At 39.3% G+C, this 23791-nt stretch overlaps 1 protein-coding gene across 6 annotated transcripts in view; it reads left to right on the top strand.

Moving 5' to 3' along the window:
* Positions 1-20059, top strand: part of Mtm1 (myotubularin 1) — a 104987-nt gene extending 84928 nt beyond the window's left edge. For 5 of the 6 annotated variants that reach the window (XM_074063391.1, XM_074063392.1, XM_074063394.1 and 2 more), the window contains 5 exons: positions 4624-4830; positions 6294-6386; positions 6865-6978; positions 12005-12181; positions 18358-20059. In XM_074063391.1, the coding sequence (XP_073919492.1) occupies positions 4624-4830; positions 6294-6386; positions 6865-6978; positions 12005-12181; positions 18358-18525 (759 nt within the window). In that variant the 3' untranslated portion in view covers positions 18526-20059. The remainder of the gene's footprint in view (positions 1-4623; positions 4831-6293; positions 6387-6864; positions 6979-12004; positions 12182-18357) is intronic. The other variant, XM_074063395.1, reaches the window with a different exon arrangement.
* The last annotated feature ends 3732 nt before the right edge of the window (positions 20060-23791 follow it).

The following is a 23791-nucleotide window of genomic DNA, read 5'->3' as shown; positions in this document are numbered from 1 at the left end:
AATTTAGAAAATTGTCTACCAACTTGTTCATTATTATTTGTGAGTGATAGGACTATGATAATTTTCATTTCTTTGTCCTTTTTGCTTTCCCCATTTTTCTAATAGGGAGATACATAATTTCGTAAGATGGAAAGCTTTGTTTTGAAGAGAGAGCATAGGCACAGGAGGTATGGGCAAGGTAGGTCAGCTCCTACTCTGAGTTACAGATAGGGAAGAAAGATTAGGCGAAAGCACATCTTGTTCAGTGGCTCAGGTGTCTAAGGAAATTAGGAAGCAAGGCCATTTGAAAAAGATGACATGCAAAAGTTTGGACTTTTGTGGATAATGTTGTAAAAGATCCCTATTAGATTTTACACCTCTGTCCATAGTGAGGGGGATACAAAGCAACTGAAAGAAACTGGCACTGCTCTCTGATGAGACCAGAGGAAACTGGGGAGTCCAGATGGACACATGTGGCAACATCTATCTCAGAGCTTCTCAAGCATCAGTCAGATTGTAGCCATTGAGGCAGCAGAGCAGATGTGTGTAACATTGAGCTGGGCCCCACAGATGGGGTGGAACACTCGGGTTGTGCTCCCTGTGGAAGCTGTAGGGGAGAGTCCCTTCCTTGCCCCTTCTAGCTTCTCAGTGGCCACTGACATTTCTTGACTTATGACTACATCCCTGTAACCTCTGCCTCTATGGTCACACTGTTTTCCCCTCTTCTGTCTGTGTTTGATCTTTTTCTGTATCCCACTTACTAGGACTCATGGAATTTAGGGTCCACGTGGATAGTGGAGGACCATCTCCCCATCTCAAAACCATTAACTTTTTTGCATCTGCAAAGTCCTTGTTCCCGTATAAGGTGGGATTCCTAGGTTCCAAAAGTTACGACCTGGACATCATTGGTGACCATTATTGAGCTTCCCACTCTATCATTCAGCCCTGTTGGAGCTGCTGACAGAGGCACAGCTGTCCATCATTAACCTGCACTCTGGTGAAACAGTCCCACCACTCAGTGCATGGAACCAGGGCAAGCCTTTTGCAGCAAAAAGACTACTACTCTTGGGTGCCTTCCAAATCCTCATTCTAGGCCACGGACAGAGCCTCAACAAGCTAGAAGAAGGACTCTGTGGGGTCTGGAGCTTACAATTCCCACTTTGTCCTTTTCAACACTCTTGCCCTAGAGTCCTCCTTGTTTTAAAGTGACACCTTTCTCTGCTGGATGGATGGTAGCTAGTATTCATTGAGGTGTTCACCACCAGCACTTCATGTAGATTAGCTTTTAGTCCAAGATGAGCTGATGGATGTGACATTCCTCTCCCTGCATTCAAGAGAAACCATGGTTACACAGTTGACTCCCTAGTGAGGTATCCTAAGTGGTGGAATGAAGTTTCAAATCCTGGCCTTTGGCTCCCGGGCCAGTGCTCTGAATCACCACGTGTGCTTGATAACAGTCCTTTTTTCCTCTCAGTCTCAAGTCTATTAGATTATTTAAGTTTTCAGTGATACGATTTTGAAAATCTGATTTAGGTTCATTAGATACTTGCAACTGTTCCTGTCAGCAGTTGTTGTAGATATTCATACTTAATTGGAAAACATCTAATTTTTAAAGAATAATAGACAAAGATTGATTCCCTTTTTATTGTGAATGAGAGTGGGATCTTGGGCAAGAGTTACCCTTTGTAAAAAATGCATTGGAACCCCAACTTCATTAGGTTGGACTCAACAGCCCTTTCTTAAGAAGTGCCTCAGACTAAAATTATTTACAGGATTGCAAGGAGAATACTTAACATGCTGGAAAACATAAACTTCACTAGTCATTTTAGTAGCAATGAGTTTTGTATGAGTACTTGTCATCCCTAGGTCTCCTAATCTTTCTCATCACTCCTCTAACCACTTATTTCTCATTATTGTTTATGTAAAAATACTAAAGTAACATTTCTTTTTAAACTTTCTATATGTCACATCTTTCACATGCTTTGACTTTTCCTTGAATTAGTTTAAACAAATGAATACTTCAGTTTCCTTGATTTAGTTAAAATAATCACAATACATGTGTAAGCGTGGCTGTTAGAATTTTCAGAGCTCCATGGAATAATTCTTTCAAAAATTAACTCACAATGACAAAATATATGGAAATGGATGATAATCATCTAAAAAGATGGAGTCCTCATATGCTACTGGTGAGAATGTATGTAGTACAGCCATTTTAAAAAATAGTTTGCCAGTGTCAGGTATACACCCGAAGGAATGTAAGTCAAGTGACAGTAAAGGCACCTGCACACCTATGTTTATTGCAGCACTATTCACAATAGCTAAGCTATGGAAACAGCCAAGATGCCCCACTACTGATGAATGGATTAAGAAAATGTGGTGTTTATATACAGTGGAATTTTATTCAGTCACAGAGAAGAATGAAATTTTGTCATTTGCAGGTAAATGGATGGAAGTGGAGAACATCATCTTAAGTGAAGTTAACTAGATTCAGAAAGCCAAAAGTCATGTGTTTTCTCTCATATGTGGAAAACAGACCTGATACAAATACAACCAATATTATGAAAAACAGGTTATGCTAAGGGGAGGTCAGATATGAGAGAGGGAGGGTAAAACAAGGGAGTTAAGAAGGTGAATATGATTGATGTAATCTCTATACAAGAATGAATATAGAATTTTTAAACCTGTTGAAACCACCATAAGAAGACTAAGGTAGAAAAAAAAGAAAAATAGAGGGGATGAACCAATTCAGTTTTGGAAATGTCACAAGGATACTCCCTTTGTAGCTATCTTAAACAAACAAAAATGTCATTTTTTTTCTTTTGAACAGGAGGGCAGAACAGGTCCTGTCTGAGGGGGGTGGTTGGTACCAGTGGGAGGCAAAAGGATGTGGGGAAAGGCTGTAGGAAGATGAGTATGGTACAAATACTTTGTACACATGTATGCAAATGGAAAAATGATAACTGTTGAAATTATTGCAGGAATGGGGGAAGAGGGGGATGAAGGAGAATGGTGGAGGGAGTGAATTCAAGTGTGATATATTTGATACATTGTAAGAACTTTTGTAAATGCCACCATGTACTCCCACCCAGCACAACAATAAAAAAAAAAGAAACTAAAAAAATTAAACATGGGTATGGCTCAAGTGGTAGACCACCTTCCTAGCAAGCATAAGGCCTGAGATCAAACCCTAGTACCACAAAAAACAAATTAATATACATTTACCATGTGATCTATCCATTTTACTCTTAGATATTTACCCAAGAGAAGTAAAAATTCTGTGTCCCTTCAAAAATGTATATGTGAAAGTTCACAGCAACACTATTCTAACAAGTGCTAGAAACAACCAAATGTCTTTCAGCTGATGAAGTAACATATGGTCTATACACAATACAATGTTATTTGTCCATAAAATGGAATGGAGCACTGATCCATGCCACAGCATGGATTAACCTTGAAAACATGATGCTTTGTGAAAAAAGTCACGTAAAAGATCATGTAGTGTTTGATTCCACGTGTATACAGGTTCTAGAAAAGGTAAAACTGTAGAGACAGTAAGCAAATCAGTGGTTGCCAGGAACTGAGGATGAGAACAGGAGTTGATCTGAGATTTCACAATGAATGTTTTTGAATTATGGGAGTATTCTACAACTGGATTGTGGTGATGGTTTCACACTTACATAAATTTACTAAATCTTATTGAACTGCACACTTACCAGAGATAAATTCTATGTTTTGTAAAGTATACCTCTGTAAATACCTGGATCATCAAAAATGACATAGAAGTAATCCATATATGTGAGTTTAGTGGTACAACTAAGGCTCAAATTTATACTAGAAGGCTATCTCTTTATTTTTAGGATAAATATCCTGTTATTCATGGGGCAAATAAGAGTTCATATTTTGTCAATTTAATGTCCAAAAGGTGAGTTCCATTTTGTCAGGCTATTAATGTGCAGACTAGACCTGTTTGGCCAGTAATTTATTTAATATGAGCACTGTTGTGGGTTGAATGGTGTCCACCCCCAAATTCATATGCTGAAGTCCTGACTCCCCAGTACCTCAGAGAGTGACCTTATTTGGAACTCAGGTAGAATGAGGCTTAGGGAGTATGCCCCTGCTTGGACAAGACTGATGTCCATATGCTAGGGGAAAATTTGTACACAGAGACATGCACACATGGAGAATGCTGAGTGAAGATTGAAGTTATACTGCCACAAGCCTAGGGACTCCCAGATGCTGGGAAAGGGGCCTGTAGTGCTCCTTCAGAGTCTAGCAGGGCCCTACCAATACCTAAATGTCAGACTTCTGGCCTCCAGAACTATAAGACAATACAATTCTGTTATTTAAGCCTTCAGTTTGTGGAACTTCATTATGTCAGTGCCAGCACACTATTGCAGTCACATTCATGAAAATACAGTTGAAATGCTGTTTGCTTTGTTTTTTAATATCTAGGCACATCCAAATGTGGTCTCTCTAGACAAGAAGAGCAACAGATCCTGCAGTTCCTGGTGCTTCATTTTCTTCTTACGTTCTACATGTTAATTGATATTTTAAAGTGGGACTTTGTCTAGAGTTAAAAACTATGCTGTCAAATTTAAGCAGTAGCTTAATGCTCCCTATGGACTTGCACAATTCTCTCTGCAGCTTGTTCTGACAGGAGCTATTCAAGTTGCAGACAAAGTTTCTTCAGGGAAGAGCTCGGTGCTTGTGCACTGCAGTGACGGATGGGACAGGACCGCTCAGCTCACGTCCCTGGCCATGCTGATGTTGGACAGTTTCTACAGGAGCATCGAAGGGTTCGAAATATTAGTACAGAAAGAATGGATAAGTTTTGGGCATAAATTCGCATCTGTAAGTAAACAATAAGGCTATTTTTTTAAACAAACATCACATCACTGCCATTTGAGATTAAAAAAACTAGTTGCTAAAGCATATATTCAGTACTAAGGTGAAAATCTGAGGAGTAAATAAAACCCACTTTACAGGTTTGAAAATGTGTGGTGCCTTAGGTTAATCAAAGTCTTTTTAGACTTATAGCATTATTTATAGTTTCACTTAATATTAATACAGAGAGTCTGCATAGAAATGCTGACATTGAAATCTCAGTTCTCTCTGAGCATTATTAATAGTATGGCTGTTACGACCAAATATATTTTATAGAAATACTAGACTCATAGTTGAGGCTTTTTATGATTGTTCTCTGATACACATTTTTGATTATTTTTCAGTTAGCATAGAATAGCTGTGCAGGGGGATTCATTGTGATACTTACATATGTACTTACAAAATATCTTAGTTAGATTCATCCCGTCTATTATTCTCCCTCATCCACCTCCCCCCTTTCTTAGAACAATTTCAACAGGTTTCATTGTTCTGTTTTCATACATGAATACAAAATACATCCACCACATTCACCCTCCTTCACCACTTCTTTACACTCTCCCCCCTCCCACCAGTACCCACCCCTAGACAGGAACTGTTTTACCCTCTTCTCCTTTAAAAAAAGTGATAAACATTTTTTAAATCATCAAAAGAACATGCTGAAATACATAGTCTCAGGTCTTGTTTCCAGATGCCCTTTGAAAAGCATTTTAAACCGGCTTCCTGGTGATTCCCACGAGGAGATCCATAGATTCCACTTTCAGAAACACTGCTATGGCACCTTTTAGCTTTCATCCAGATTTCAGAAATAGAGTGAATAAGATTTTCAAGTAGAAACAATCATTGTTTAGGAAATGATTGTCAGGATTTGGGTTTTGTCTTGTCTTCAATGGAGAAATAACTTTTAATTCTAATAATCATACATTTTGGCATGATTTTAAGCCTTGAAACTTTGTCATTGGTCCCTTTACAACAGAAAGAACTGCTTTCAATGTATTGTACCATTCTGTGCAGGATAATTCAGTCCATCCTATCTGCAGTTGTCCAGGACTTGTACAAAATTCATTTGCATGAAATAATTGTAACAGCCACATGGGATGACACTTTGTCAGGTTTCATTGGTATTTTATAGAAGTTTATATTCTTTTTTTTTTTTCAGTGCTGGGGACCGAACTCAGGGCCTTGCACTTACCAGGCAAGCACTCTTCCACTGAGCTAAATCCCCAACCCTGAAGTTTATATTCTTAATTTCTATTATTATGAAACCATTTATTACTTATCTATAGTCCAAGGAAACATAGTATTTACTATCTGAAGAACTTGGTATTTAGAAGGCACATTGCTAAGTTGTATTGTCACATTTTGTAGGTTATGCACTTTCTCAATTTTGTACCCATGAATTAAAACAAATCCTCTTGATCAATTCATTTCAGAGAATAGGTCATGGTGATAAAAATCATGCAGATGCTGACCGATCTCCTATTTTTCTTCAGTTTATTGATTGTGTATGGCAGATGTCAAAACAGGTAAGGAATATATGGGATGATAGTACACTCAGTGTTTAAATCATTTATTATGCTCTCTGGGATTTGCTCCTAAAATAATGCAGCACAGATGAAACAAGACTGGCCGTGCATGAATAATTGTTGAATCCATGTGATAGGTATGTAGGGATTCATTTTTTATTGTTGCTACTGTTTAATGTCTAGAATTATCTATTGTCTTTTACTTGCATTGCACACTAGCATTTGTTTGTAGGCATTTCTGCTAACTCTTACTACTTAAATAATTAAACGACTGTATAACCAGGATAACCCAGAAAATTGGCCTCTTATCACCTATTCCTCTTTATTCCTTGACTTGACACTGTCCTATATAAAGTGCCCAAAACAAGGCCGAGGGTGTGTGCAGATTGCATAGCCCTATAGTGTGGCGTCCACTCCTACAATGCATCCTTTCACTCCAATACAAGATTTGTCTCAGTTCTTACTTGTTTTTGTCTAGTTCCCTACAGCTTTTGAATTCAATGAACGATTTTTGGTTACAATTTTGGATCACCTGTATAGTTGCCGATTTGGTACTTTCTTATTCAACTGTGAATCTGCTCGAGAAAGACAAGTGAGTACAAATGCTAATCTTGCTTTGTAAAACCTTGCCAAAATGCATCTAGTCTGCTGTGCAATAAGAAAGATATGATCGCTTGTGAGGCACTGACTTAGCCCTCAAGGAGTGAGAATGACTTTAAAAGTGTACAAGTTCTCCTTCCCAAAACTCCATAAAAATGTTGGTGAAGGGAAGGTTTAAAGGTCACATACCTGTAAGAATAGGGAAAAGGAGAAAGAAGATACAGCAACAAACTTTTAGAAACTGGAGAACCAAAAGATAAGTGGTAATAACTTAAGGAGAAAACCAAACCAGCAGTGGAGAAGCCAAGAATTGGCTCACTTTTACATCCCAGAAATCCTGGATGACTCCAGGATGAATGCTACCAGGCAGGTATCTGCGATGAAGGGGAAGAGAAGAAATTATGGAGGTCCATTTCAAATAAGCTGCCCAGATTCTCTCCATACTTCTATGGAGCAGAAGACTGGCGTAGGTTTTCTCCTGAGAGAGGGTGAATGGAGAGATCCTGCCCTGTGACAGCCCAGCTCTCTTCTCCAGCTTACCCCCAGTGTTCACAAAGCAGGTTCTTATCATACAAGTAGGAGCACAAATGACCCATCTCTGCTGGTGAGGATGGGGAGAAAAATGGAACCTCATAAATTGCTAATGGGGATGAAAAATGGTGCAGCTGCTGTGGAAAATGGTTTGGTAGTTCTCAAAATGTAAAATACAGAATGATAGGACCCAGAAATTTCACTCCTAGGTATATGTTCAAAAAAACTAACAAAATTTGTACACGTATATATTCACAGTAGACAAAAGATGGAAACAACCCAAATATCTCTCAAAGGACAGATGACTAAATAAAATCTGGTATGTCCACGTGATGGAATATTATTTAGCCACAGTAACTGACATGTTACAATGTAGATGAACCTTGAATCATTCGAAGTAAATGAATGCAGATACAAAGGTCCATATATTATATGATTCCATTTACATGAGTTGTTCTAGTAGACAAATCCATAGGGACAGAAAGCAGATTGCCTGCCTAGGGCTACAGGCAGGGGAGAATGAAAAGTGCCTGCTTACTGGGTGTGGACTTTCCATTAGGGGAGATGGCAAAAATGTTTTGGAACTCTAGAGATGTGGTAGATTCTTGACATTGTGAATAAACTCAAAGCCACTGAATTCTACAGTATTAAAATGGTGAATTTTATAGTATGTAAATTTTTGCCTCAACTTAAAAAATCATTTCTGGGGAAACTGAGTTTCCTAAGAAGGACCTAAAGATACCAACCACCAGGGGCTCTCTACAATGAAGATCACAATTGAGTGGCCTTACGATCTCAGTGCTTCCAATGAAATGTTTACCACTATCCTCTTAAATGATAGTAGACAACCAGGAAAGACAAAAGTAGCTTGGGTAAAAATAGTTCCCATGTAGAAAGAAAGGGGAATATCCTGAAAAAAATAAGAAAAGGCTAATACCAAAAATGTGATACTACTTGAAAATAATATTTAGAGATCAGAAAAAGAAGTTTGAAACTAAAAGTATGATATCAGCACAAATAAAAACCTCAGAAGAATTGGAAGATAAAGTTGAAAAAAATCTCCCAGAAAGTAGAGAATAAAAATAGAGAGAAAAATGGAGAGAAGGTAAGAAGATTAAATCAGCTCTGGAGTGCCAATGTCCAAGTAGTAGGAGTCCCATAAAGAGAAAAATGGGGAAGTCAGAGAGCAGAAAATTCACTAAAATAATTTGAGACTATTTGTCAGAATTGCAGTACATGAGTTTCCATATTGAAAGGCTCACAAAGTACCAAGCAGGGCGAATGAAAACAGACCTATATGAAAAGAACTCTGTAGAATTTCCAAACACCAGAGATGAAGAAAAAATGAATGGGTTACAGGTTGAATATCCCTGACCCGAAAATCCAAACTATGAAATGTTTCCACATGGCACCACCAATAGAAAATTTCACACCTGACTTCACATGACAACTTGCAGTCAAAAACACAGGCACAGCCAGGTACTGGTGGCTTTCATTTGTAATCTTAGCTACTTGAGAGGCTGAGATTGGGAGTATTGCAATTTAAGACCAGCCTTGGGCAAATAGTTGCAAGATGCCATCTCCAAAATAACTAAAACAAAATGAACTGTAGGTGTGGCTCAAGCAGTAGAGTGCCTGCTTTGCAAACATGAGGCTGTAAGTTCAAACCCCAGTCCCACTAAAACCAAGAGTAACAATAAAAACAAAGCAGCTACAAGCCAGCTGTAGTGCTTCATGCCTGTAATCACAGCACTCAGGAGGCTGAGGCAGGAGGATCACAAGTTTGAGGCCAGCCAGGGTTATATAGCAAGACTTTGTCTCAAAAAAAATGCAAGAACATGAAAATACAGTCTAAAATTACATTCAGCTATGCATGTAAGGTATGTATGAAACATAAGTGAATTTAACGTTTCAACTTAGATCCCATCCCCAAGATCTCTTATTATGCGTATGCAAATATTCCAAAATCTGAAAATGTCCTAAATCTAAAACACTTCTGATACCAAGCATTTTTGTTAAGAGATACTCAACTTGTGTTTGCAAAGAAACAAATCAGGAAGACCTTGGATTCCTTAATAGAAGTATTGGAAGATAGAAGTCAGTAGAGCATTGCATTCAGAATTTTAAAGGAAAATGCTTCCACCTAGCTTTCTGTAGCTACCAACTGTCAACTAAATATGAAGGAAAAATAAAGATCCTCCCAGACATGCATAGCATCTAGAATTATTTACCTCCCACAACACACCCTTTCTTTGGAAGTGGCTGAAGTATGTGCTCCATCAACACCAGAAAGAAGACTGCTTAGAATTCCAGAAGCAAGAGCTCCAGCACAGAGATCCTAGATGAGAGCAGGCACCAGGCACAAGGCCAACCAGCGCGAGCTGGAGACCTCCGAAGGTGAAACCAGGAACATATCAGGTCCCTGAGTCTATCGAGGGACATTTGAGAAGAAAAATAAACAAATGCCAAGAAAAATAAGCAAAACAAGACAGTTATGAAATCAAGGGAAAACAAAAAAATGTGTGCAGGGAAAGGAAAGAAACAGCTCAGCTGTCATAGCATTTGCTTCATCATGGATGTCTACTGCTAAGCACTGAGCTAACTGGTGCTATGCTATATATTGCGAATGTGTGGCAGCCAAAATACAGAAGCATGCGAGAACATTGTTCTCAAGAAATTATTAATACAGCTTCCCTATGATCGAAGAATCCCACTATGGAAGAGAGAAGTGCACTCACGTTCACTGCAGTGCTATTCACAGCAGCCAAGACATGGAAATGAACTTAAGTGCCTGTCCACAGATGAATGAATAAAGAAAATGTGCCATTCCATTCTGTCATAGAGTATTATTCATTCTTTGAAAAGAATGAAATCCCACCATTTGAGGCAACATAGATGGAAGTGGAAGACATCATGTTAAGTGAAATAAGCCAAACACAGACAATTTTTTTATTTATAGCTAGAATCTAAACAAAAGTCAAACCTGTAGTAACTAGAGTACAAGAATACTTACGAGGGACTGGTGGGGAGTGGAGTTAGTGGTCCAAAGGTACAAAGAGCTTCAGTTATAAGACAAGCACTAGAGACCTAATGTACAGCGTGGCAGCTGTAGTTAACGTGTTATATACCTGAAATTCTCTTAACATGATCGATCTCAAGTGTTCTCGACACAAAAAAAGGTAACTATGGGAGGAGGTAACATGTCACATAATTAGCATAAATAACATAATTAGCTTGATTGTGGTGGTTCTTTCACAGTGTATGCATATAACAAAGCACATGTGGGCCAGGCATGGTATGCACCTGTAGCCCCAGCCACTCCAGAGGCTGAGGCAGATCGATCACTTGAATCCAGGAGTTCAAGCCCAGCCTGAGCAGCATAGTGAGATCCTGCCTCAAAAAATAAGTAAATAAAAATTTTAAAAATTAAAAATCAACCATAAAAATCATGTGTACACCTTAAACAATATTTTTCAATCCTACCTCAATAAAGCCAGAAAAATATCAAAAACAGTTCCTTTGTTTCATAGCAAACAGTGTCAAACTGTGACTTTTAAAACTACATGCATGTGTAAAAGAAAAATAAAGTAACATGCAAAAAACATAATGCAGTATAGATTTTGGCATCAGAAAGGTGTAAATGAAGTTTTAGGGAGATTCAATAGAAGCCTGGACACTGCTGTCATTATTTATCATTCAAATTAATGAAATGACATGTTAAAGAGACTTCTTTAGCCATTTATTTTGGGGTGTTCTTTGTAGCTTTTGGGTTTAGCTTATGCTCTTATTGAAGTCATTATAAGGTACAGTTTCGAATACCACCTTTGATAAATTTAATTCTTGTACTTTTTATTTCTCAGCATCAGTTTTTCTCTAGTTTGTGGTGAAAATTTGGTAAAAAGCTAGAAAAAAAAAACAATAAAAGCATGACTATTATAACCTGGACACTAGGTTTCAAAATGAAGACTTGATGCAATCAGTTATCTAGATGTTTTCAGATAATCTGGATGTTGATGTGTAGATTAATCATCTAGATGGTTGATTAAAATAACTTTATTTCCAAATACCTGCTGTCAAGTAGATGCAGGTTAAAATTTCATAGTTCTAACAAATATAAAAATTTTAAAAGTCAGTGAGATCTTAGAATAATTTTTCTTTTCACTGAATTTAAAAGAGCATGCCCTCCATCTGTTCATGAATGTTTTGCCTAGCTGGGAATAGTCTTCTTAGGTCAGTGAATTGCATTTAATGGTACAGCATCCTGTGCCCCTGTCTTCCGGCAGAAATAGTGGCTCTCAAGCTAGGCCATTATGCAAATATTGGTAAGTGCTTATGAGCACTCACTGGCCCATGGTGCTTTTTGAGCCATTAATGGGGATAATGGAAATTTGTCATTCTGGTTGATACTATATTGCCACAAGCTGCGAAATGGTTCTTTTGTGTGTGTGTGTATGTGTCTACTTAGGCTTTCTATTTTCTCTCTCTAGAAAGTTACAGAAAGAACAGTTTCTTTATGGTCCTTGATCAACAGCAGTAAAGAGAAATTCAAAAACCCCTTCTATACAAAAGAAATCAATCGAGTTTTATATCCAGTTGCCAGTATGCGCCACTTGGAACTCTGGGTAAATTACTACATTAGATGGAACCCTAGAATCAAGCAACAAGTAAGTGAAGTAGCACTGGTAAAAGACAGCCACATAACTGAAGTTTACTTTTGGGTTTAGATGTTATTTGCTTTGCTTTTGTTTTTTTTTTTTTTTTTTTTTTTTTACAATCATGAAGAAAAACCGCTTTTTTATTTATATTATTGTTGTACTGGGGGAGCATTGTGACATTTACAAAAGTTCATACAATATATCATAGTTGAATTCACCCTTTCCGTCATTCTCCTTCATCCTTCCTCCCCCATTGCTGGAATAGTTTCAACAGGTCTCATTTTTCCATTTTCTTTTTTTTTTAAATTTTTTATTGTTGCTCTGGGTGGGGATACGTTGTGATGTTTACGAAAATTCTTACACTATATCAAATATAGTTGAATTCGCCCCTTCCACCATCCTCCTTTATCCCTCCTCCCCATCTTTCCATTTTCATACACAAGTACATAATATTTTCACCATATTCACCCTCCTAGACCCTTTTCTTATATCCTCCCTTCTCCCACTGTACCAGCTCCCCAAACAAGACCTGTTTTGCCTTCCTGTTCTTCAAAAAAACACTTTTTAAAAACACAAGTTTAATTTAATTTTTTTAAATTGCTAAGCCATGTATTTTGAAGTTAAATTCCTCTGCCAATCCAAATGCTACAATTGTTTTTCATAACTTAAGCTGTTTTAAAGCTCTAGGAAGTTTTGAATTTTCACAGCCAGGGCTTTCTTTTATTCATTTCACATGATTACACACCATATATATATCATTAGAAAGTTTTTTACACTGAGTAGACTTAGGTGATCCTGTCAGGACAAGAATTAAATGTAGTTCCACTCTGGTTCAAGCATATGTACCAGGTGAATGGGCATCAGGTCCCTACTACAAAATAAAGGTACTGGATCTTGTTAATGGATAGTACATTCAGCTGCACATTTATCAATCAAAAATTGAAGCAGAATATTGAGGCGAAAGACCCTACATTTTACTAGAGACATTTGGGCTTTCCATTCTCCTACCCCCACTCCATCAAAAATCAGAATTAAAACCAGCTTGTTTGTAAAGGCTCAGAAGTACCTGTGCATATTGATTTGTTCTGAGCCTTACAGTGTTTGTGATGGCATGTTGTAAAGGTTTGCTTATTTTCCTGCAGTTTTAGTGGTCAGCTACCTGTTCTCTCAGGCCATCCTTGCATGAGCACTGGCTTTAATCCTACTAGCAATGGGCTGACAATTGCACGCTCCTGTGACTGTGATCTGGCTCTCAGATCACTTATTCCACTCAGGCACTGGCTGCATGCCAGCCTGTACTGTCCTTTCTCATTGGGGAAATGCCCATTTCAGGCTGGCACCCTCTTTTCAATCTCTGCTGCTTGCATGAAAGGCTTTTGCAATTCAGTAATGGTTGAAATGTGTATTCTTTTGGAAAGTGGCAGGTTCCAGGGCTTGAGAACTTTCACTTGTTTGGTTTGGGATTTGAGAATCACATTGAGGGAATTTGCTTAGCAGTAGTTGTGGTGTTTAGAATACCAAGTGAAGAGTAAATGGGGATTTTTCCAGGGTTCTAACCACTGTTACGGAAGACATGCTCCTTTTCCAATTAAAAATTGTTTATAAATGAGCATTGTGTTTGTCCTGTTCAGTAAGCCTTTTCTGTATTTGCTATGGCTTTTTAAAACCATTACCAGTTAGAAAGCATTGACAATTTCTGTACAGATTCTGCAGTCTACTCTCACCCACTTGTACTTGGAGAAATTCTTAAAATTCAAGGATTTTCAAGCAGTTCAATTCTGAATATATAAGAGTAATGACAACTGGGTGGCAAGTCAACTTTGTACTGGTTGTTTCTGATAAGGCAAGTTTGAAGGCACATCATTAGAAAAACTTCCTATAATAGATTTATCCCCTTGGTCTCATAGGGTTTAGCAAGATGTAACTGGGCCAAATAGGAGCACTCGAGGTTTTATATTTTCAGACAGTAATTGCTGTATATTATGATCTGTTGGCATTAACTCAAAAAAAGAAAATCTTCCCCCTCTGTAGATTTTCTGAATGTGTCATTCCTGTACACGTGTTCCTGGGGACTTCATATTTTCATCTACCAAATATTGAGTGTTCCACGGGTCAGACACTAAGGGGATATGGAGATTAGGAAGAGGTGGTCTCAGCCCACAAGGAACCCCCAGGCTGGCAGGGGCAGCCAGGCACTTAAGCTGATGATTGCAGTGCACAGGGATGAATCTGATAATAAAGCTATGAATTAAGTACATGAGATTTTCTTAAAGATCTGCTTAGATAGAACATTATTCCATACAGAAATAGATTAAAGTCAGGTCACACAGGACTTTTTAAATTATATGATACAAACCTAAAAGAATGTACTTAACCACTTTAAAGTTAAATTGTTATTCACTTGTGTGACCTAGAAGGCCTACAGACAATTATTGGGCACCTACAACACACACAACACAATGCTGTACTGTCAATGGTGAAAGATACAAAAGAACTTACAGCCCCTCCCCATAATGAGCTGTTAACCTTCTAAAGACAGAGTTAGTGTGTTTTTAAAAGCAAACTCGACTAGCCCTTGCTATGACATAAATCTCAGTAACTCAGTAAAGGATGAGAACAGGGACAATCAGATATTAACAGGCTGACCTGTATGGTATTTAAGTCATTTCTGATAGAAAAGTTAAAAGACATATGAATATGAAAATCATTTCAGGCCTAAAATGCTTCTGTAACTAGCTCTTGCCTATGTTCTGTACCATACTGAGCTGCATGTACTTTACTTCACAGCTCATTTCCCAAGTGAGAGGTAGAGGTATAATATTGAAAGTCATTTGATTTTAACTTCATTTCTTGTCATTTTGTCTTATATTTTGTCTCAGAAATGACTCTCTTCCAAGGGGTTTTGTTTGTCTACAGCCTTCTATATATTTTATAACCATTACTTGACTGAAATATCTTTTTATATCAAATATTCTGCTTGCTCTCTCAAGTCTTCTAATTATGCAGTCACACCATTGCAAAAATGATTGTGTTATCTCTGATTTCTTTTTATTCTCCAATTACACATGTTGATCCTAATATTCAAACTGGTTCTAAATTCTAATATTCATATGAAAAAGGAGATTTAAAAAATAGCCAAGACAATTATGGGGGAACATACTGTGGAAGAACTTGCCCTACTCTATGTCAGTACTTACATGGAACAGAATAGCGCCCAGAAACAGACCCAGATGGGGAGACTTGATATAGTAAGAAGGCAGTCAAACGAATGAACTCCTCATTCAGTAAGTGGTGTTTGGACTGCAAATGAAATACAACATGTCCAAAAAGACCTCCTAGGAGTTTCCCAAACCTCCTGCTCCTGCTGTCCTCTACTCCACACTGGCTACCCAGATTCAAGGCCCAAGTACTTATGGTTTCTGAGGCCTTAGGTGACCTCCATCCTCCCTTACTTTTCTCATCTCCTGGTCTCCTCAACAACTCTTTCTCATATACGCTGCTTTGGCCACACTGGCTTCTGCTCTTCCTCAGATACTCACATAGCCACTTGGCTCTCTCCTTCATCTCCAAGCCTTTTCCCCAAAGTAGCCTCTTTCTTCAATGAAGCTCACTCCATATACTCAATTTAGAATGTAAAAGTCACCCCACTTGCCCCACTCTCTCTTACCCTGCTCTATTTTTCCCTAGTATTGATCACTTTCCAAAGCTCTAACTCAGGGTTGTTATGTTTGTTGTTTGTCTCCCTCTGCTGGAAGATAAATGCCATAAAAATGGGGTTTTTTGTTCACTGACCCTGAGTACCCAGAACAGCAGCTGGCCCAAAGATGAAGACAGAGAGAAAGCTGGACAAAAGATACTGGAGAGCAGCACTGACTGGTTGTTAGGTCTGGCACCAAGCATTCACACCCTAATACCAGATATGCTTTTCTGAAAATCCACACACTGCAACTTCCCACTCTAAAATAGCAGTGGTATGGGAAGGGCAGGACTGGGAGGAGACCTCTGCAAACCTATGGATCTTTTCAAGCACAGCCCCAATGGAGGCACCAATCCCAGTAGAAATGTGGGGCATTTACAGCTGCACCTGGCCTTAGCCGATTCACTCTTTGGTAGCCTGTAGGAGGTTGAATGGCTCCCCTCCCACAAAAAAGACCGTTATCCATCCAGAAACCAGGAATATGACCTTAGTTTTTTGCACATGTAAATAAGTTATCACAAATGAGTAGGCCCTAAATCCAATGATGGGTATTCTCATGAGACAAAGGAGGGGTGATTTCAGAAAAGGTAGGTGTGTAGCACATACCTATAATACCAGCACCCAGGAGGCTGAAGCTGGGCTACATAGCCAGACCCTGTCTCAATTAAAAAAAAAAAGAAAGAAAGGAAAAGAGAGATAGAAGAAGGGAGGGAGGGAGGTTAGAAGGAAGAAAGGATGAATGGAGAAAGAGACTGGCAAGGAAGGATTCTCCCCTAGAATCTCCAGACCTGATGACACCTTGAATTTTGGGCTTCTGCCTTGCAAAACAATGAGAGGATAAATTTCTGTTGTCTTAAGCCACATAGGTTTGTATTAATTTGTTAGGGCAATTAAGGAAATGAGTACAGTCTTAAATCTCAGGGCGCATGGTCACTCCTCTGGGATGCAGGTCTTGGAAGGTATTCTGCTACTGATAGAGACCATTCTCCTCAGCATTCAAAATCAGACCAGCTTTCTGCATCAGTGCAAGGTTCTCACAGCTGTCTTATTGGTGCTCACAGTTTGGGCAGATAGTTTAATGCAAGTGCAATTCAGGATAGTTCTGGAAGTCAGTACATATGCTTACAGAAGGCACTTCTGTTGACTACTGTTTCTTCTTAATCTCTTTGTAACTTGCTTAAGCTTTCTAGAAAGTTGGCCCCTGATCACTCGGACACATTAACTTTCTGGGGAGTTCTTGTGTTCTGTGTCTTGACCTGGGTAGAGATTACATAGGTGTACGCTTATGTAGAGATTCGCAGAGCTGCATATCTTATGACTTGTGTGCTGTGTGGGATTTATGGCTCAGTGGAAAGTCTGAAAATGAAGCATGCTGAGGAGAACCACATTATACTCCCACGTGACTTCTGCCTTTCTATCAACACCAATCCCTACTTTCCCATGAAACTGCATGGGATACTGCCTTAACTCACTTCACCCATTTTATAGAAAGCTTAACGGAGGTGCACACAAGGTCAAGTTAAACAGCTGGTAAGCGTAAACCCAGAAGTGATACCCATGTGGAGGGTATGCGAGCTCCTGCTCCCAGCCACATATTAACATGGGCAGTAAGCACATGGACAGATGACATAGCAGAGCAATGCAAACTCAAGACATACCATGGTGTAGTCCTCAACTTGGCCAAACAAAGTCTTATGCTCCCAAGTTCCGGTGAAGATCAGAGCAACTGGAGCTGCTAAGCACCACTGGTGTGAAGTGCATTCCCCACCTCAAGGGCAGTTTGGCAGCATGTGAGGTTGAACAGACTCTATTGTACTTAGTGACCCCATAGCTCGGAAGAGCCCTTAGAGAAGTAGGGGCCTATGTGCACGGGCAGATGTACGAGGATACTCAGTACTGCATTGCAGGTGATACTCAGGAGCCCTGGAAACTGCTAGTTCTCCTTCTTCAGTGTGGAAATGGGCAGATAGACTGGTTTATTCCTTCAGTGGGCCTCAATAAGAATCAAATTAAAAAAGCATGCTGTTGGGTCAAAATGTCAACCAATAAATATAATGGTACCAATATTCTAATGTTTAATGAGCTATAATGTAATATACACTGAGTTTTGTTTATGGATAGTCTTGTATAGGTAAAGTGTCACTAATTTCCACAGGAAGACCAACTTGAGAAGAGTTGTCCTTCATAGCAAAAGAGGGCACTGGGCCTGGGGACAGACAGCACAGGAGTCCATAGCTATGTCTAGGTTGATGAACGTTTCAGAGATGCAATACACATCTGAGGAAATGTATACGTCAGTTATTTCTTGCTGGTGAATAGCTGGGTATTTTGGAATTCTTGGTACTTTTGCCTAGGTATTGATGGTGTGGTATGTAAGGAAGGTATGCACATATGGTAACCCATGATAAAAGGTGTTCGGAAGGCAGCAGCTGCAGCAAATGTAAAGTAGCTGGCATAAAACATAACTCCTGTCTGTGGCTCTCTCCAGCAGCCAAATCCAGTGGAGCAGCGTTACATGGAGCTCTTGGCCTTGCGTGACGACTACATAAAGCGGCTTGAGGAGCTGCAGCTTGCCAACTCTGCCAAGCTTTCTGATCCCCCAACTTCACCTTCCAGTCCATCACAAATGATGCCCCACGTGCAAACTCACTTCTGAGGGGGATCCTTGGCACTGCCTTTAAGCTCTGAGTAAAAGAAATAGCTTTCATCTTGGACATCTGTACAAAGTAGATTAAAACATCTGCCTCCATGTAGAAGTTGAACTAACAGTATCTTAAACTCTTGAATATGTGCCTTCTAGAATATGTATTATAAGAGAGCTAGTGTCCACATGGCAATCAGAAGAAAGGAGCCAAAAGGAGGTTCTGGAAAATGCTGACACCTTTATAAAGCACTTTTTAAAGGATAAACTTATAAATTTAATTTATCTCTCTAGAAATATTATGTATACAATATGTATTTGGTGGGCTTAATTGGAACATTGTTTTAAATCAGAGGGGGAGTATGTCTGGGAAGTGGTTTTCCTCAGACTGCATGTAGTGGCTGCTTTGGATTATCTAAAATAAACCCAAATGTGAAAGATGGGTATTCCTGCCCAAACCAAATTGAGCTCAGCTCCCCAGCATTATCCAAAAGCAACAGGTTTAAACAGTTGCCAACTTTTATCCCATCCTAAGTGGTGACTTAAGGAGAAATAGCTGTGTAGATGAGTTTTTCATTATTTTGGAATATAAAGGGTTTTCCCATGATTTTCAAGAGAAATGTATTTTTATATGATGAAGCCCAGTTAAATATGATTTGATTTTTCTTAACTTTGTCAGTTCTACTCTAAATTCTTTCACAGGCTTGCTGAAAATTTTGACTATTTTTCAGGTTATGGCAAACTCCATATCTAGCACTGTTTAAGGATGTCAGGTGTATTCTGCTGCTTAGGTGAATATTTTCGCAAACATGGCTCTAGTCGATGCAGCTTATCTGCCAAAATGCAGGGTTAGCCATCTTGGATGTATGAGCCTATTGCTACAGCATCATTCTTTCAAATGAATGCCCAGATGTACATTTGTTGAGCATATTTTTGAAAGTATTGTGTTTCTGTATCTCAGTTTAAATGGTGTTGGGCTTCCCCACCTCCCAAGCGTGCATAAAAACTGGTTCTACACATTTTTACTTGAAGTACTGGGCAGTTTGCTTTTTTCAGGTTTTTTTGTTTGTTTGTTACATTTTGTTTTATAGTATGAAGTGAAATTTTAAATATATAATTCTATTTGATATCTGAACTAAATCATTTAGTAAGTATATTTGTAAAAGCTAAAGCTAGTGTTAAAACAATTAATGTGTTTTACAGTGATTTGTAAAGGACTATTTATAGCTAATATGGTTTTGTTTTCAATGAATTAAGAGAGATTAAATATATCTTTGTAAATTATTTTATGCCATAGTTTAATTGGTCTACCAAATAAGACATCTCAAATATAGTAGTATAATGTATGAATTTTGTAAGTATAAGAAATTTTATTAGATATTCTCTTGCCTTTTGTAAACTCTGTAAATATTTCATAAATTAACAGTGTTACTCCATGAAAAAAAAAGCTAATAGTTGAAAGGATTTTGTGAAATTTGATGAAAACATTTTCATGGCAATAATGACTAAAGACCTGCTGTAATAAATACATTAACTCAGTAACACTCTATTTTCAGGGATATAACTGTGTTGTGTGTTTGAAATGTACATGGTGTCCATCTTAATTGCTTATTTTCTTTTCCTGGCTCTACTTCACATGTTCTTTATCTTATTAGAAACCTTTGTTTCCATTTTTGACTGAGAAATGGCCAGCTGAATTTACTATCCATTGACAGATCCAGCATCTTTATTTTAGAAGTAGACACCTTCAGTAAAAAGTACTCTGATGCCAGCTCATGTAATACATAAACCTCAACCAAACTAGAGAAGGTTTTCTCACCTTGGAAGCATCACTTAAGTGAGTGTAAAAACCTTTCTAATGATGTATGTATCAAGTCAACAAGGACGCCTCTGGCTATTTTCTAGACCTTTAAATCAGTTTACATTACGGGAAAATTACAGAATACAGAAATCAAGAGTTCTAGTACACAACAAGAAGATGGCAGTTAAGATTGCATTTGGGATCTTTGCTCAAATGATAGACTTTATGTATTTTTTGTCAAAAAAGAGTGTGATATTGGGAATATCTTAATTTGCTTGAATAGAGTAACCATTTCACTTTGTGTATATCAAAACCAATATATTGTATTTCTTATATATAAGAAAAATTTTAAAGATTCTAATAAAGAGGAAAAACAGTAGGAACTCAATGAGATACTGTGTCACACCCATATATCACCAGCCTTTTAAAAGTCTGGTAATGCCAAACATTGGCAAGGTCATAGTGCCAATAGCAACTCTGATACACTGCTTTAGAGAATACTTGGCTTTATCTGATAAACTGAAGTGATACCTACCCTATGACCTAGCATATCTACTCTTGGGTATGGAGATAGCCTTGAGAAATAAGAAGGTCTCCGCTCCAAGAGAGGTACAAAAATATTCAGTTGTTTGTCTTAGCCAGCAACAATAACAAAAACTGGAAATAAAAAATATCCATCTATGGTAGAATACTGCACACCCAGCATAAGTAATCACACCACAGCTACACCTAACAAAGATGAGTCTCATAAGCATGTTGACTGAAAAAAGCCAGGCACAGGAGAATATATACAGTATCATTCCGTTCATATATGTTCAAAACCAAGCTAAACTCTTGTTTGGGGATTATGTACAGGTGGTAAAACAACACTGAGAAGCAAAGAAACCATCAGGAGAAGAAAACAATATGAACAGAAGCATCTGGTACATAAAACAGGATGCAGTGTGTGTGGAGCTCAAAACAAATTGATATTCCTGAATTGCAGTGTACCCAGGCCTACCAGAAGATGACTGAGAGCTAGGTAGGTGCTAGTCACGGAGCACCTTGGGGGTCATGTGTGAAAGGTGGATTTCAGGGCAGCAAGGTGGAGGACAAAAAGAACAATTAGGACTGTGTCTGGAGTAGAGGCAAGGGATGATACAAGCCGAAAAGAATCTGCAGGATCTTGTGACTGGGAATTGGAGGTGAGAGAAGTCAAAGATGATACAGGTTGAGTATCCTTTTCCTGAACTGCTCCAGACCAGAAGTGGTTCAGATAGCGGAACATTTTAGATTTTAGGTTTTTGGGTTAGGCATGCTCAACCTGTATTGAGGTTTTTGGTTACTGTGACTGGGTGGCAAGTGATACCATTTTCAGACAGAGGGAATATGAGCAGAGGATCAAGTAGAAGAGTGCTGAGGCCAAACTGGAATGTGCGGAATATGGGGAAGTCACGTGTCCAAGATAGGGCTGAGCTTAGGCTTAAAGCCCACAAAAGAAGTCAGATGGAAACAGATCTGAGGACAAACCCACGGAAGTGGATGGCATTTGTCGCGAAAGTAAGTAGAGAGAGGAAGAGACCTGGAATGAGATAGAGAAGGAAGGCAGGAGTGCAGAAGGAAACACTGCATAGCGGAAAGTGAGGGGAAAGACCATTTCAAGAAGCAAGTGCTGGGGCTGGGAGATCTGGTGAATTATGGGTGAAAAGTTGTGCAATTTGGACGGTAGGAGGCCCGCAGAGGACACATGAGAGTTGTTTCATTGAGGCAGAAGCCAGATACGAGTGAGTTAAAAATTCCTGGCCAGGATTCTAGTGTAAGCGGCTAGGGGAAACACAAGGCTGACTTGGCGTTTGAATTGAGAAATGAGCTGCTTTAGCAGCACTAAGCTGCAAGGACCTGCAGAGACCCCAGGTCAGGAAGCTGTGCTATGGAGAGTAGAGGACAAAGAAATGAAAGAGGACTAGCCCTGCCTGTGCTGTCATCCATTCGGTATACAAGTACCCTGGAGCTCTGCCAGCTTCAATGCCACCACTGTCCCCTCCATACCTATGTTCTTGCTCTAGATGGCTCTTATCATTGCACCTGGCACACTTGGTAAAAATGACATGCTCAACGTCTCTCTCACCCACTATGCTATGAGCTGTGTGAGAGCAAGGACCCTTTCCCAAGAGCATGGCAGACACACAGTGTGTATTCATTTGCATGGTGGCCAAGTGAGTGAATGAATGAAAAGTAGGTAAGTGTAGGCTGCTCTTTCTAGAGAGTTACCTATAAAGAAAGGAGAGCAATTGGGTAACAACTACTGAGAGATTAGACCAGAATGGGTTTTTGGAAGGAAGAGACTTCATGTCACCATATATTTGGGAGGAAGAAGCCAGTGGAGAGTGAGAGTCATGTAGAGGAAAGGATGTTGTTACCTGGTGGAACAAGGCTCCAGAGTGGGGCTGAGCCAAAGAGCACAGGCTGAGAGGGAATTAACTGGAACCACAAGGGGACTTCTCTTCCTTGGCAACTAGAGAACAAGAGGGTAGGTGCAGATGAAAACTGTGGAGGACTGTGACAGGCAGAAAATGGCTCCTCAAAGATGTACCCACCCTAGTCTCCATAACCTGTGAAGGTGTGAGGTTACATAGCACCGTTTATTTTGTTTGGATCTGAAATGTCTCTCTCCCTCCACAATAGCTCATGTGTTGAAGGCTTGGTCCCCGATGTAGCAGTGTTCAGCAGTGGAGATTTTGGGAGGTGATTGGATCATGAGGGCTCTGACCTCATCAATGGGTTAACCTGATGGATTCATAGCTTAATGGACTTTGGGACAGGGTGTGGAAACTTTAGGAGGTGGAGCCTAGTTGGAGGAAGGAGGTTACTGGTAGTGTGCCCTTTTGTCTCTCTGCTTTCTGATCTCCATGAAGTGAGCAGCTTTGGTCTGCCACATGCCCCCCGCCATGATGTCCTGCTTCATCCCAGGTCCAGAGACGACAGAGTCAAGTGACTTCATGGTACTGAGAAACCATGAGGTAAAATAAACCTTTCCTCCTTTAAGTTGGTTTTCTCAGGAATTTTGTCACAGTGACAGAAAGGTGACTAACCCAGGTTGCTAACTCATTGACCTTGAGATAACATCATCCTGGATAATTGAAGTGGCCCCAAAGTACTTTACAAGGGTCCTTAAAAGCAGAAGAGGGACACAAAAGGGCAGTCAGTGTCAGAGCCTTTCCACATGAGGACTCTCCCGGCCATTACTGGTTTTGAAGTTGAAGTAAGGGGCTGTGACCAGGGAGTGCAGCAGGCCTCTAGATGTCAGAAGAGGCAAGGAGACAGATTTTCCTCTAGAACTACCAGAAGGAACACAGCCCTGGAGAGACCTTGATCTTAGCCCCATGACACCTCTGTTGGACTTCTGGCCTCCAGAACTGTGAGATATTTATGTGTTCAAGCTGCTAAGTTTGTAGTGATTTTGCTATGACACCCATAGGGGAAGGAGGGCAAGGGGGAGAG

The sequence above is a fragment of the Castor canadensis genome, chromosome X (assembly GCF_047511655.1).
Source record: "Castor canadensis chromosome X, mCasCan1.hap1v2, whole genome shotgun sequence".
Taxonomy (NCBI): domain Eukaryota; kingdom Metazoa; phylum Chordata; class Mammalia; order Rodentia; family Castoridae; genus Castor; species Castor canadensis.
This window is presented reverse-complemented; position numbering and strand designations above follow the sequence as displayed.